General features: G+C 45.3%; 1 protein-coding gene across 1 annotated transcript in view; it reads right to left on the bottom strand.

Moving 5' to 3' along the window:
• Window positions 1-15,754, bottom strand: part of GALM (galactose mutarotase) — a 77,819-nt gene extending 62,065 nt beyond the window's left edge. The window contains exons 1-2 of the mRNA XM_003926794.4: window positions 15,328-15,754; window positions 4,448-4,602 (exon numbers count right to left, since the gene is read on the bottom strand). Of these exons, the coding sequence (XP_003926843.1) occupies window positions 4,448-4,602; window positions 15,328-15,517 (345 nt within the window). The 5' untranslated portion in view covers window positions 15,518-15,754. The remainder of the gene's footprint in view (window positions 1-4,447; window positions 4,603-15,327) is intronic.
• Window positions 15,755-15,967: the final 213 nt, after the last annotated feature.

The raw sequence follows: 15,967 nt of genomic DNA, 5'->3' as shown, positions 1-15,967 counted from the left end.
TCCTCATTGAATAATGAGAGAATGGAGGCTCAGTGAGCTAAACCACTTGCCCCAAGCCACACAGTTAGTGTGTGGCATTGGATTGGATCCTGAGCCTGTTCCCTTATTCTATACTATCGGGGGATGAGTTGGCCAGAGATTCCCAGTCCTTTTAGAGAGCTCTGGGATGATTAATGAAGGGGCCTGTTGCAGGTGTGACACCTCCAGTTTATTGAGTGCTCAATAGTCAATGACTTGGTGCTTTTACATAAAGCATCTTGTAAGGTAAAGAGTTGGTTGAACCAAATGAAATAACTGTCATCGTAGGTCAAAACAGTTGAACACTGGTAATTTCATACAGCTTCAACAAATATTATTTACCCCCATTTTACAGATGAGCAAATTGAGTTCAGTGGAGTTAACTTATCCTCTACCTTCCACATCCCAGTGTGTGTCTGGGCGGTGGGGGAGTTTCGTATTTTCTGTCCATTGTTTAAAAAGAAAAAGAATGTTGTTTAAAGTCACACATGTGGCCAGGCATGGTGGCTCACATCTATAATCCCAGCACTTTAGGAGGCCAACATGGGTGGATCACTTGAGGTCAGGAGTTCCAGACCAGCCTGGCCAACATAGTAAACCCAAAAATGATCCAAGCGTGGTGGCTTATGCCCGTAATGCCAGCTACTCAGGAGGTTGAGGCAGGAGAATCACTTGAACCTGAGAAGGGGAGCTTGTAGTGGGCCGAGATCACACCATGGCACTCCAGTATGGGGAACAGAGCAAGACTCCATCTCAATAAATAAATAAATAAATAAAGTTATCCATGTGATCTGTGACAGAGGGTTCAAACTCAGGTCTGGCCATCTCCACTATTCCACATCTTAGTCTTGGCAAAGTTTTTGTTAGAATCTTCCTTTTCAACTGAAGAGTTGAGGCCAAATTCATAGACCTGAAAGATAATAGCCTCTGTGAGTCATGGGAGAGGCCTATGAGCCCAGGCTCTGCCTCACAGGCATGGCATTTGCCAGGAATGGGAGCCCAGCAGGAACGGAGGTCTCTGCCTTCACCTACAGTGAAAGCAGCTGGTATGTGAAATACTTTCACCGAGCTTAGTGAAAAACTAATTTTACACCCTAGTTATCTCCCAGAAAGGCTGAACTTTCAAGACACTCAAAATATGATGCCTGTTACATGTGTAATTAAAGAAGAAATCGAATATCCCAAATGGAACATTTCAGGAATTAAATGTTTGAAATGAAATCTTAACTTGCTACCTAGTTTTTCTTTTGTAGAGAAAGGACACGCTGGAAAGATTTTTGTGTAAACCAATATGATTGGTTAAGTATAATTCCTATTCGTGGAAAGATTTCCCTGAGCCTGTACCAAATTTGCAGCTCTACACCTTTTCTTTTTTTTTTTTTTGAGATAGAATCTGCTCCGTCGCCGAGGCTGGAGTGCAGTAGCGGGATCTCAGCCTGCTGCAACTTCCACCTTCAGGGTTCATGCAATTCTCCCGTCTCGGCGTTCTAAGTAGCTGAGACTACAGGTTCCCGCCACCATACCTGGCTAATTTTTCTATTTTTAGTAGAGACAGGGTTTCACCATATTGGTCAAGCTGGTCTCAAACTCCTGACCTCAGGTGATCCACCCTCCTTGGCCTCCCAAAGTGTTGGGATTCCAGGCATGAGCCACCGCACCCGGCCACAGATCTACACCTTCTTATACCATTTCAAATCCTGTCAGGTTATTCAACTTTCATCTTAAAAAAAAAAAATGTGAGGCCGGGCGCGGTGGCTTAAGCCTGTAATCCCAGGACTTTGGGAGGCCGAGGTGGGTGGATCACGAGGTCAAGAGTTCGAGACCATCCTGGTCAACATGGTGAAACCCCGTCTCTACTAAAAATACAAAAAATTAGCTGGGCATGGTGGCACGTGCCTGTAATCCTAGCTACTCAGGAGACTGAGGCAGGAGAATTGTCTGAACCCGGGAGGCGGAGGTTGCGGTGAGCCGAGATTGCGCCACTGCACTCCAGCCTGGGTAACAAGAACGAAACTCCGTCTCAAAAAAAAAAAAAAAAAAAAAAAAATGTGTTGGTATAAATAGAAAAACACATACCTCCAAACCAACAATTATTCAGTCATTGTTGAGACGTAACACAAAGTAAAACGAAGTTCATCTGATGGGCACATGGCACTATGTCAAAACCGACTGTTCAAAAACTCAGTGGCTTCACAAAAATGTTCAAAGTCTTTCCCCATCCCCTCAGGCCACTGTGCAGCCATTCTCTCCCATATCCATGTATTGAATGAAATGCTATTGGCTCTCCAAGGGCAGTCCCAATCCCACTTCCTAGGGTGCTATTCATTTGTTCACACCCAGTCCCTGCAGTGCCTTGTTGGCATCTGGTACAGGGGCGCTTGTGGCCACTTATCTGTAACAGTTATCACGTGACAGTCCCCCTCCCTCATTGTGCTGTGAGCCTCAGGAGTCCCCGGCCTACTATGCCCCCAGCTTCACACAAGAGGCTGAAGGGCACACTGCACTGGAGGCTATGTACACTCACAATTTTGCTGTGTTCATGAAGGGAATATAAGTTAAGCAACACCATGGAAAACGCCACAGTGAACAGGGTGAGCAGGAGCAAGCTGGAACAAGGTGCTCTGCTTGATGAAGAGCACTGTCTGATGCCTGGCTGAGCCTTACTTCCTCTGGTTGGGATTTGCCCGTGATCCTGGCATGTTCTAGAGACTCTCTGCACTCATATTGGCAGAGCAGATGCTGCCCTTTGCCTCCCTGGCGTGAAGAGTCCCATCACCGAGGAAAGGGAAACTCATGGGGCAGTCAGTCTGGTTCCAGGCCACTAGCAGGAAGCTCATGGGAGAGGGGACGCCAGAGCCACCAGCCTCCTTCCACAGGACAGGTGGTGGTCAGAAGCAGAAGAGAAGAAATGGTGCTCATTAGTGGCCATACATGTTCCTGTCTTCTCTGGCTCTTCTCTAGCACTTATACCATTGGGTGGTATAATTTTTTTTTTTTTTTGAGATGGAGTCTCACTCTGTCGCCCATGGTGGAGTGTAGTGGTGCAATCTCGGCTCACTGCAATCTCCTTTTGGGTTCAAGCGATTCTCCTGCCTCAACCTCCCAAGTAGCTGAGACTACAGGCACCTGCCACCATGCCTGGCTAATTTTTGTATTTTTAGTAGAGATGGCGTTTCACCATATTGGCCAGGCTGGTCTCGAACTCCTGAACTTGTGATCCACCCACCTCAGCCTCTCAAAGTGCTGGGATCAAAGTGCACTGTGCCTGGCCCTAGGTGGTATAATTTAAAAGAAAGTTAACTACTGAAATTTATTCCTTCACAGCCTGAAATTAGACTAGTAAGAGAGCAATCACTGGGATTAACCCGTAGACTCCCATTGGGCTAGGAAGCAGGAGGCCAGGCACTCCCACCTCAGGGAGAAGCTGTTTGATCAATTTGCTTTCCCGACCTTGATTTCCAGGGATTCACTTGGAGCATGGAAGTTTTCCTGTGGAGAGGAGGAAGCGGGGAGAATCTGAGATGATTCCGAGGCCTGAGGCACTTCAGTGGAAGGGCAGGCCTCAGTGCAGGGCCATGATGCTTGGGGAGGGGGGCTCAACGACAATTTCAGGGAAGCATGTTGCATGGGAGAACCCATATGGCCTGGGTGGACACCAGCAGCTGTGGTGTAGGAATGAGGGTTTCAAGCCAGGCAGCCCTGGTTGTTCCATTTAGGAGTCATGTGGCCTTTTATTTGTTTTTTATTTTTTTGAAATGGAGTCTGGCTCTGTTGCCCAGGCTGGAGTGCAATGGCGCAATCTCAGCTCACTGCAACCTCCACCTCCCAGGTTCAAGTAATTTTCCTGCTTCAGCCTCCCAAGTCGTGGCATTACAGGTGCCAGCCACTACACCCAGCTAAGTTTTGTAATTTTTGTAGAGACAGGGTTTCACCATGCCGCCAGGCTGCTCTTAAACTTCTGACCTCAGATGATCTGCCTGCCTCAGCCTCCTAAAGTGCTGGGATTACAGGCGTGAGCCACCGTACCTGGCCACGTGGACTTTTAGTGCCTCAGTTTTCCCACTTAATAAGGGTAAGAGATAATATATGTCAATGTCTTGTGCAATAACTGGAAGATGCTGTTATCAATCCACATTTCTTCAACCCAACTCCCTGATCTCAACACTGTGAAAAAGTTGTTTCTTGTTTTTCTAAGTGAAGGGCAGACATCCTTTCTCTTGGAGCTCCCCTATCTGTTACAACAGAGGAGCTAGAGAAGAATGGGTCCTGGCACGTGGCCATTGCACCTGCTGCCCTGAACCACAGGAGCAGCCTCTTTCCTGCATCTCCTGACCACGCATGTGCCCTAGGGCCTAGGACAGTGCCTGGCAAGCAGAAGGTATGCGTCAAGTGAGCGTGAAGGAAATGTGGTCACATGCACCGGACTTACCTTATCAAACCCTCTGACTCCTCCATGCAGACTGTTGGGTTCCTTGTTAAGGGCCAGGTGATACTCCTTCCCATCCATCTTGAAGGTTCCTTTGGCGATTCGGTTGGCCACCCTCCCAACAACTGCTCCAAAGTACGGCTGCTTTTGGAGGTATCCTGCAAGGACAAGGGATGACAACACCTCTAAAGCTTCAATCCAAAGGTGTATCGCATGCCACTGCCCCCACCTTCTTCTGAGGGATGCTACACATGGTACATCTTGGGCATGTCAGAGTCCTCCCGAATCACAGAAAATGGCTCTCACTATGTATGACCCTTTCGTTTTCCAAAAGTAATTAATGTTCATTACACAAAATTGTAAAGAATTTTGTAAAGCACAAATAAAAAACTGAAATTATCCTTAATCTTCATCTCATCACTACAGAGAACGACTGTTAATTTTTTTTTTTTTTTTTTTTTTTTTTTTTTTTTGAGATGGAGTCTTGCTTTGTTGCCTAGGCTGGAGTGCAATAGCACAATCTTGGCTCACTGCAACCTCCACCTCCCAGGTTCAAGTGATTCTCCTGCCTCAGCCTCCCGAGTAGCTGGGATTACAGACTCATGCCACCATGCCCAGCTAATTTTTGTATTTTTAGTAGAAATGGGGTTTCACCATGTTGGCCAGGCTGGTCCCGAACTCCTGATCTCAGGTGATCTGCCCTTCTCGGCATCCCAAAGTGCTGGGATTACAGGCGTGAGCCACCGTGCCGGCCTTCTCTCTCTCTTTCAAAACATCTAATTGTAATGTATGCACCTATTTTCAGTCCAAAGTCGATTCTGGGTAACTGAAACTGTAGGAAGCAAAACTATGGATGAAGGGGGCCTAGTGTATAACAGTTTCGTCATGTCCTTTTCTCTAGGCCAAAATTATACTTTTGTGTGGTCTTGAAGAAAAACTATCTTATTATTCTTTCTCTTCTTATTTTTTTAAAAACATAATTAGCACATTAAAATATCCTTTAGAGAGAGTTAGGTAATACACAAGGACATAGAGTAAGCTCACCAGAGGAAGTATAGAATGCTTGGTTAAATGTGAGTTTCAGATAAACAATAAATAATTGCTTAGTATAAATATGTTCATGTTATTATTATACATGGGACATACTTATTATACTTTAAAAGTATAAATTGTTTATCTGAAATTCACATTTAACCAGGCATCCTATACTTTTATTTGTGAAATCTAGCAACCTAAACAAAGAGTAAAACACAAAAGCCTTCCTTCACCTCTCCACTCGCCTCCTTTCCAATGGTAACCACTATTCCCACTATTCACAGTCTGGTATGTACACTTCATTCTTAAATTTGAATTAACTACATATAAGCAAATATACAAATATACAAGCACACATATTCTATATAAAGAGAATCATACTATATAGAGCATCACACTATAATCATACATTGTTTTGTAACTTTCCATTCATCAAATTTTTTTTTTTTTTAGGCAGAGTTTTGCTCTTGTTACCCAGGCTGGAGTGCAATGGCGCCATCTCGGCTCACCGCAACCTCCGTCTCCTGGGTTCAGGCAATTCTCCTGCCTCAGCCTCCTGAGTAGCTGGGATTACAGGCACGCGCCACCATGCCCAGCTAATTTTTTGTATTTTTGGTAGAGACGGGGTTTCACCATGTTGGCCTGGATGGTCGATCTCTTGACCTCGTGATCCACCCGCCTCGGCCTCCCAAAGTGCTGGGATTACAGGCTTGAGCCACCGCGCCCGGCCCATCAAATATCTTAAGATCTCTCCATGTCATGACATATCTACCATATTCCCTTTTTTTTTTTTTTTTTTTTTTTTTTTTTTTTTTTTTTTTTGAGATGGAGTGTTGTTCTGTTGCCAGGCTGGAGTGCAGTGTCGAATCTTGGCTCACTGCAACTTCCGTCTCCTGGTTTCAAGCAATTCTTCTGTCTCAGCCTCCCCAGTAGCTGCGACCACAGGTGCATGCCACCATGCCTGCCTAATTTTTGTATTTTTAGTAGAGACGGGGTTTCACCATGTTGGCCAGGATGGTCTCGATCTCTTGACCTCGTGATCCGCCCACCTCAGCCTCCCAAAGTGCTGGGATTACAGGCATGAGCCACCGTGCCTGGCTACCATATTCCTTTTTATTGTTTTAGATAGGATCTCACTGTCCCCCAGGCTGGAGTGCTGTGTAGCCATCATAGCTCACTGTAGCCTTGACCTCCCAGGCACAAATGATCCTCCCACCTCAGCCTCTGGAGTATCTGGGACAACAGGTATATACCACCATGCCTGGCTAATTTTTTTACTTTTTATTTTGTAAAGACAGAGTTTCCCTATGTTGCCTAGTCTGGTTTTCAACTCCTGGGTTCAAGTGGTCCTCCCACCTCGGCCTCCCAAAGTGTTGGGGTTACTAACTGGCATGAGCCACCGTGTCTGGCCCTATATTCCTTGTGATGGCTATGTGGTATAATAATCAGCATAAATTGTTGTGGGGCTTTTTAGGGGAGGGGCTACAAAAAGTAACATAGCTTCCTCATACTTACAACTTTGTGCGTGGACATATTATGGTACTTTCCATGTCTTTAAATTCCTCTGTGCTTAGTTTGCAATGGAAAAGATTAAGGTTTGGAGATTGTTTTCTGTATCATCACTAAGATTACTTTCTACTCTATTTTCCACTTAGACGCCCTCTGAATTCCATTCCCTTTTCCCGTGGTACTCTGTATCTGTCATGTCTACTTCAGATCAGCAGAGAATGCAATTCAAGCATATGAACTATTTTTCCACGGGATGGAGGGGCCCTCAGGAGACAGTCCCTGAGCTGACTAGGCCAGCAACAGGTCACAGGTTTCCATTACCCAACAGGTTGGGTACAAATGAAACATTAATCCTTCCCTTCCAGGCCTTTCCTGGTTTGCTTCTTTGCTAATCTGCAGGTGCGTCAGAGTCCTGCCCATGGACTATCATAATAGCTAACACCTACTGAGTGCTTAGAAAGCACTTTCTGAAGTGGCTGAAAGCGTCTTTATTTTATTTTATTTTATTTTTGAGATGGTATAGTCTAGCCTGGAGTGCAGTGGTGCAATCTTGACTCACCACAACCTCCACCTCCTGGGTTCAAGCGATTCTCCTGCTTTGGCATCCTGAGAGATTACAGGCGCCCGCCACCACGTCTAGCTTTTTTTTTTTTTTCTTTCTTTTTTTTTTTAATACAGATGGGGTTTCACCACATTGGTCAGGCTGGTCTTGAACTCCTGACCTCAGGAGATCCACCCACCTTAGCCTCCCAAAGTGTGTCCCAGCCACTTTCTAAGTGTTCTCCATCTCCCTCATTTCATATTCAGAACGTTTCTATAATGTAGATACTATTAGTATCCCAATTTACAGATGTGGAAACTGAGGATACAGGAGTTAAATAACTTGCCCCAAAACACACAGCTAAGTAGTGGCAGAACCAAGACTTTAGCCCTGCCAGTATGGCTGGTGAGTCCATGTTCTTCAATGTCAAATTATGTGGAAAGCAAAGGCTTTTTGGTTGTTGACCTTAACTCCATCCCAGGCACAGGCCAGGCTGATCTTTCTCCACCTCTCCCCACCCTCTTCTCTTTCTGAAACTAACTTCAAAACCGCATACACTGGTTAACCAAAAGGAGTCCCGATGAGCCAAATAATATTTCTTTGTTTTGTTTCATCTGCTTTCAGAAGCTCAAAAATGTAAAGAAATGCTTCTTGTTTTTTCTAAAAAACAAGATGTTTGACTGTAGAGATTTTTGAGACCCACTTTGATTCATTCAACAAATGAACACTGAGATCCCGCTCTCTGCCAGAGGTATATTGGGTGTTGGAAATAGTTGCAAAGCCACCGGTAGGTTTTCTACCATGTGGGCTTGCAAGAATTCCCTTACAAGTGACGAGGCCAGTTCCTTGGTTTGGAGGAATAGGTGTTTTGTTTTTTTCCCATAATTATCAGGTGTTTGTGTGTGTGTGTGTGTGTGTGTGTGTTTTGAGACAGGGTCTTTCTCTGTCACCTAGGCCAGAGTGCAATGGTACCATCACGGCTCATTGCAGCCTTGGCCTCCAGTCTCAGGTGGTCCTCCCGCCTCAGCCTCCCAAATAACTGGGACTACAGGCATGTGCCACCACACCTGGATACTTTTTATATTTCTTCTAGAGACAGAGTGTCCCTACGTTGGCCAGGCTGGTCTTGAATTCCTGAGCTCAAGTGATCCTCTCACCTCGGCCTCTCAAAGTGCTGTGATTACAGGAGTGAGCCATTGTGCCCCTGGAGGAACAGTTTTTAAGAATTAAAGTCTAAGCACAACAGAAACCACTAATTCTGTCTCTGAAAAACCCTTTAGAACAAATTTTATACTACCTTCAAATGTTACTGATATGGTTTGGCTTTGTGCCCCCACCTGGTGGAGGTAATTGGATCATGGGACAGTTCCCCCATGCTGTTCTTGTGATAGTCAGTGAGTTCTCACGAGATCTGATAGTTTAAATGTGGCAATTTCCCTGCTTTCTCTCTCTCCTGCTGCCGTGTAGTAAGACCTGTCTTGCTTCTGCCTTGCCTTCTGCCATGATTTTAAGTTTCCTGAGGCCTCCCCATCCATGAGAAACTGTGAGTCTATAAACCTATTTTCTTTATAAATTACTCTGCCTCAGGCAGTTTTTATAAAAGTGTGAAAATGGACTAATACCATAACTAAGCTTTCACATGAAATCAGAATTACAAAAAGTGACAATTCCCAAATCCCAAATAAGGCATAGCTAAAAATTTGTTTTGAAATGCAGAAAACACCCATTTGCCACAAAAATGTTCAAAGTTCATAGGTCAAGCCATGAATGTTGATTTAACCAAGTCAATTGCTGAGCTGGGAGTAGAGGAAATGCTTGCCCCTTTTCCAGGGCAAGGCACTGGTGAGAATAAATTAATGCTTAAAACCATGGGATGTGGCCCTTTCCACTTTAACATCCCAAGGACCCCAACTGTGACACCCACCTCAGATAGCCCAAACCCTAGCGAGAGTGCACTAAAGTCTGAAATAAAATTACCACTCTCAATCAGAATCTCCATCCACAGAATGACTTATCCTTTGGTTATATGAAGAAAACAATTTAATTAATAAGCACTTTAATAATTTCAGATAATTTATATACTTTTTAGCGGCTGCTTGCTGTCCTAGGTGAATCTCTATACCATTTTTTGCAGTGTTAATGAAGTGAAATGAAAAGTTCTAGTAGAGTGAGAGATGGTATTTGGGGGCAAAGAAAAGAAAGGGGGATAAAAATGATTAATTGCTCACTCTGGTCAGAGGCATATAAAATATGTGGTCAGATATAATCAGACACATATCATAGCCCATAGCTCATTACATCATCACAATCCATTTGTTTCATGTGAGGAAATAGGTCTGGAGAGGTTAAATAAATTGCCCAGGGTCGCACAGCTTTAAGGAAGGAAGCAGAGCTTTAAACCAGTAATCCTCAGTGTTCCCACCCCACTAGGATGCAGCCTCTAACCTGATTCTTTTTTTCCCCTCATCTTCTCTTCTGAACCCAGGTTTTCTTTTTTTTTTGAACCCAGGTTTTCTAAAGGCACTAAATTTACTTTTTCTATTTTTTTCTTAATGCCTTTCATGGCAGTTAATAGCCAGGTCTTTGGTGGTAACTGGGGGAAACATGAAAAGGAAGGTGTTTCAATGATTGTATGGGTAGGTTGTTTATACCTGTGGCATATAAGCAAATATTCTTAGCACAGGCTTTGAAAGAAATCATAATGACTGTAGATGGGACGTGCCAATGAAAAACATTTTTAGGCTGGGCCTGGTGGCTTATACCTGTAAAATCCTAGCACGTTGGGAGGCTAAGGCTGAGGCAGATCTCTTGAGGTCAGGAGTTTGAGACCAGCCTGGTGAACATGGTGAAACCCCATCTCTACTAAAAAGACAAAAATTAGCTGGGTGTGGTGGTACCCACTTGTAATTCCAGCTACTCGGGAGGCTGAGGCATGAGAACTGCTTGAACCCAGGAGGTGGAGGTTGCAGCGAGCCAAGATTGCACCATTGCACTAAACAACAAGAAAGTCTTAAATACAAAAAGCGGTAGAAAAACTCATAGGAGGCGTTACTGATTTTTTCCAGGCTGTAACTGAAAATTCACATAATTTTCCTCTTTATAATTCTATGGAAGAAAAAAATCTCATTTTCCCAGGGAGAATCTGAACCATTCTGACTTCTGGTTATGGCTGTCATCCAAGCAGTTTACATAACCTGTCTGGGAAATTGAAGATTGTTCATATCTAACTCTACAGTTACAAAAGGATCATGTCTCATGGAATTATCCAGGCTTGGATCTTCCCTATGGCTCAAAGCCATTTTTGGGACATGGTAATTTCAAGATAACCCCTTATTTTGTCAAGTCTCAAAATTTTTTTTTTTTTGAGACGGAGTTTCGCTCTTGTTGCCCAGGCTGGAGTGCACTGGCGCGATCTCGGCTCACCGCAACCTCCGCCTCCTGGGTTCAGGCAATTCTCCTGCCTCAGCCTCCTGAGTAGCTGGGATTACAGGCACACGCCACCATGCCCAGCTAATTTTTAGTATTTTTAGTAGAGACGGGGTTTCACCATGTTGACCAGAATGGTCTCGATCTCTTGACCTCGTGATCCACCCGCCTCGGCCTCCCAAAGTGCTGGGATTACAGGCTTGAGCCACCGCGCCCGGCCCAAAAAAAATTTTTTTAATTTAAATTTAATTTTGTTTGTTTTGTAGAGACAGGGTCTCACTATGTTGCCCAGGCCGATCTCACACTCCTGGCTTCAAGTGATCCTCCCACTTTGGACTCCCACAGTGCTAGGATTATAGGTATGAGCCACCATGCCAGCCTCTGTCACGTCTTATTACTTTAAATTATTTGCTTCTGTTTGTTTATATATACTTACATACTCTGACATTTTAAAAGAATATACAGTGAAAATTAAGTCTCCTTCCTACCCCCTACACCCTGGGTACCCAGGATCCTTTCTTAACAACCACTGTCACCAGTTTCTTGTTAACATGGGTTTTAATGCACCAGAAATGTAGTATCAGAGCACCATTAAAATAGTTAACAGTGCCGTATATCTCCACTGTTTAAGGGTCACAGCTCACACCTCTACAAAAAACACAGGTTAACAAGAGAAAAGCAAAACAGCTGGGCACAGTGGCTCATGTCTGTAATCCCAGCACTTTAGGAGGCCGAAGTAGGAGGATTGCTTGAGGCCAGTAGTTCGAGGCTGCAAGTAAGCTATAATTGCACCACTGCACTCCAGCCTGGGTGACAGAGTGAGACTCCACCTCTAAAAAATAAAATTAAAAAAATGCCAAACAAATTTATTTTATTATAGTTTGATGTGACACAGAAGCTTTCAGAATGCAGACCCACAGATACAGAGAAAACAATCCATTTTTATGCTTAAGTCCAATGGAGTATAAACAGCCATGTAGAAATATGATTGTACAAAATGCGTAAGATCTGTTGCTGAGAGTGAGCGGGGAAACTCAGCAAGTTCAGATTTTTCTTGGCCTCCCCATGCAGCATTCCTTCCTCCCGGGTATGGGACAGGACCCCTCTGGAATGAGGGTCTTAATTTCTTTATGGTCAGCTGTTACACAGAAAGGTTAGAGTGTATTTTTATTTATTTTTTTATTTTTTTTGAGATAGAGTCTCACTCTGTCACCCAGGCTGGAGTGCAGTGGTGGCCTATTAGCTCACTGCAACCTCTGCCTCCTGGGTTCAAGCAATTCTCCTGCCTCAGCCTCCCAAGTAGCTGGCATTACAGATGCCAGCCACCAACCTAGCCAACATGCTGAAACCCCATCTCAACTAAAAATACAAAAAAAAAATTAGCCAGCTGTGGCAGCGCATACCTGTAATCCCAGCTACTCAGGAGGCTGTGGCAGGAGAATCGCTTGAACCCGGGAGGCGGAGGTTGCAGTGAGCCGAGATGGCACCACTGCACTCCAGTCTGGCCGACAGAGCAAAACTCTGTCTCAAAAAAAAAAAAAAAAAAAAAAAAAGGCACCAGATGCCATGGTAGTTATTGTCCTCAAGTCCTCAATAGGTATTTATTCAACCTCAACACCAACATCCTGGCTGATGGAGAAATGAGAGGATGGCCCATCTCCAATTACTTTAACTAGCTCTGGAATTCTAGGCCAGAAATCCAATACTTGTTTGACTCAGTGGAGTGACTTTGCATGAGTCAAGTAATGTCTTTGCAATTCTGTGTCAGCCTAGACAACGGTTATGCTACTAGAAGAGAGAGGACTCAGCGAAATGATTCCAAAGGATCCTCTTTTGTCACTTGCCAGCCCTCTTGCCTTCTGACTCTGAAGATGTCTTCCCTAGAAGTTTTGGGGGAGGTAGAAAGGAAGGGGAGGTGGAGCTTATTTCCCCCACCTCCCTACACCTTCCTACCAGTAAGTGTCCTGCAACAGACTCACATAAGTTATCAACAACCTTCTGCTGTGGAAAGAAGGCTGCCTCCTCTTCCTCCAAGTTAAGCTGTAGAGGCACCAAAGCAGATAAAGACAATTATAGGCCGGGCGCGGTGGCTCACGCCTGTAATCCCAGCACTTTGGGAGGCCGAGGCGGGTGGATCACCAACTCAAGAGATCGAGACCATCCTGGTCAACATGGTGAAACCCCGTCTCTACTAAAAATACAAAAAATTAGCTGGGCATGGTGACGCGTGCCTGTAATTCCAGCTACTCAGGAGGCTGAGGCAGGAGAATTGCCTGAATCCGGGAGGCGGAGGTTGCGGTGAGCCGAGATCGCGCCATTGCACTCCAGCCTGGGTAACAAGAGGGAAACTCTGTCTCAAAAAAAAAAAAAAAAAGACAATTATAAGCCAAGAATAGGATGCTCAGGAATATACTTATAATAAATGTTGTTAAATAAGCAGAGAACAGGCCAGGCACAGTGGCTCATGCTTGGAATCCTAGCACTTTGGGAGGCCAAGCCAGGCAGATCACCTGAAATCAAGGAGTTGGAGACCAGCTCGGCCAACATGGTGAAACCCTGTCTTTACTAAAAACACAAAAAAATTAGCTGGGCCTGGTGGCACGTGCCTGTAATCCCAACTAGTCAGGAGGCTGAGGCAACAGAATCACTCGAACCCAGGAGGCAGAGGTTGCAGTGAGCCAAGAATGCACCACTGCACTTTAAAAAAAAAAAAAAAAAAAAAGGCCAGGTGCAGTGGCTCACATATGTAATCCCAGCACTTTGGGAGACTAACACAAGGCGGATCACAAGGTCAGGAGTTAAGACCATTCTGGCCAACATGGTGAAACCCCATCTCTACTAAATACAAAAATCTAGCTGGGTGTGGTGGTGCATGCCTGTAGTCCCAGTTACTAGGGAGGTTGAGGCAGGAGAATTGCTTGAACCTGGGAGGTGGAGGTTGCAGTGAGCCAAGATCATGCCACGGCACTCCAGCCTGGCAACAGAGTGAGACTTTGTCTCAGAAAAAAAAAGAAAAAAGAACAAATTTCAGACTTCTAAGGGGAAAAAACAAAACTCAGAGTTCTGTTGAACCCCAAACCATGAGCCAAGTTTTGTATCTAAAGACCAAACAGTCCGGGCGCCGTGGCTCAGGCCTGTAATCCCAGCACTTTGGGAGGCCGAGGCAGGTGGATCACAAGGTCAAGAGATCGAGACCATCCTGGTCAACATGGTGAAACCCCGTCTCTACTAAAAATACAAAAATTAGCTGGGCATGGTGGCAAGTGCCTGTAGTCCCAGCTACTCGGGAGGCTGAGGCAGGAGAATTGCCTGAACCCAGGAGGCGGAGGTTGCAGTGAGCCAAGATCGCGCCAGTGCACTCCAGCCTGGGTAACAAGAGCGAAACTGCGTCTCAAAAAAAAAAAAAAAAAAAAACCAAACAGACAGAATGACACACCAAAAGGAAAACCTCAAACCTCCTCTCCAGCAGAATTTGTCTACACCCAACCACTGAGCAGAGGTATTAATTCTCAGTTTCCCTTTGCCAGCTTTATTTAACACCTCATTTTCTGTCTAGTTACACCATAATGCTAAGAGAGCATGAGGCACATTTTCCTTTGTTGCAATCAAGCTGCAATTATCATTATTTATTTATGCAATTATTGGGTTAAAGTCTATCTCCCCAGGCAAACCCCAAGAATGGGGACCTTGTCTGTCCTGTTAGATGAGGTCATTGAATTAATAGTTTTCAAATGTATGAATTAATGCCTAATTCTAATTGCCTATGGTTTCTGGGATAAAAGACCATTCTAGTTGGTAGGAGATCTGATCTCTATAGACACTTGAGTTGGTCTTCTCTGTTTTGTTCCCTAAATGGTTATTGGGTAGCTGGTATACTAGGTAACCACGGATCTTACTGGAGCATTTCTGAGATTACCAGGCCTCAAAGAGAATCTGATCAAGGAAGAAGGAAGTAGAAGAGGCAAGTCTTTGAACTTCCTTCTTCAGAAGGGGCACAAGGGAAGAACTGGGAGGCACACCCCCTCTTGCCTGCTCTTTCCTCTCCAGCCTTCTCAATGAGTCAGGCAGTTCAAAGGTCAGGTAGTTCAGCGGTTGCTCCAGGATCGCTGAAGTGTATCTTACCATCAGCTGACTTTTTACATTAATTGGGGCAAAGCCTGAACGGATAACCAGAGGCCAACTCCCATAGCTTTTCCCATCCATTACGGTTTTTCCCAAACGTCGGAAACACAGCCCTCTGTTAGCATGATGCACGCGCTCCCAAGTTAGACGGCCACTTCTCCCTCAGCCCCTCGCATTGCAAGTGGCCCAATCGATCCGGGAGGTTTGCAGCCCGGGGCCGGCTCGCAGCCCGGGGCAGAGTTCAACCCACCTTCCAAGTCGGCGAAGCCAAGCACCACGTCTGAGGCTCTCCCCTGCCTGTCTTTGAACTCTAGGGCTGTGATTGTGCAGCCCCAGGAGATGATGTCCACTCTCAGGAGGTCAGACTGCAGCCGGAACTTCTCCACTGTCCCTCCTCCCAAGGGCAGCTCTCCAAACACAGCTCTGGTAACCGAAACCATGAGGAAAGTTTGGGGTGTGCGGCTACTGCCCGCTCTTCAGACTCCAGCGCGCGTTAAGCCAGGGGCGACCTGAGTTTACAGGGACAGGGGCGTGACTCGGCTCCGACTCCTCCCTTTCCTTGCCTGGATTTAGGGAGTGACCGCTCCTGCAAAAAATAGCCCTTGGGCCTTTCGAAATCATTCCTTTGCCCGAGGGTAACAAGAGGGGCAAACTTTGCAGCCAGGCTTGCAAGGTTTTTTTCCTTGGCTCTCCCAGGTTGCATTGCATGTTGGGAATGGTAGTTTTTGGGAGGTGAAATTGCATTTTGGGGCCTGTAGTCTTTCTAAACTCAAATCCTGAGTTAACAGTGTTGTACCTCCATCTCCCCTCACCTCAACATACAGTGAGCTGGTCATTCATGTTGGTGGCTGTTTCCATTCTTTTTGTCCCACGGATGAAGTCCTGGACAT

This window comes from Saimiri boliviensis, chromosome 1 (genome assembly GCF_048565385.1).
Source record: "Saimiri boliviensis isolate mSaiBol1 chromosome 1, mSaiBol1.pri, whole genome shotgun sequence".
In the NCBI taxonomy this organism is placed as follows: Eukaryota; Metazoa; Chordata; class Mammalia; order Primates; family Cebidae; genus Saimiri; species Saimiri boliviensis.
Note: the sequence above shows the minus strand (reverse complement) of the source record. Positions and strands in the feature narration are given on the sequence as shown.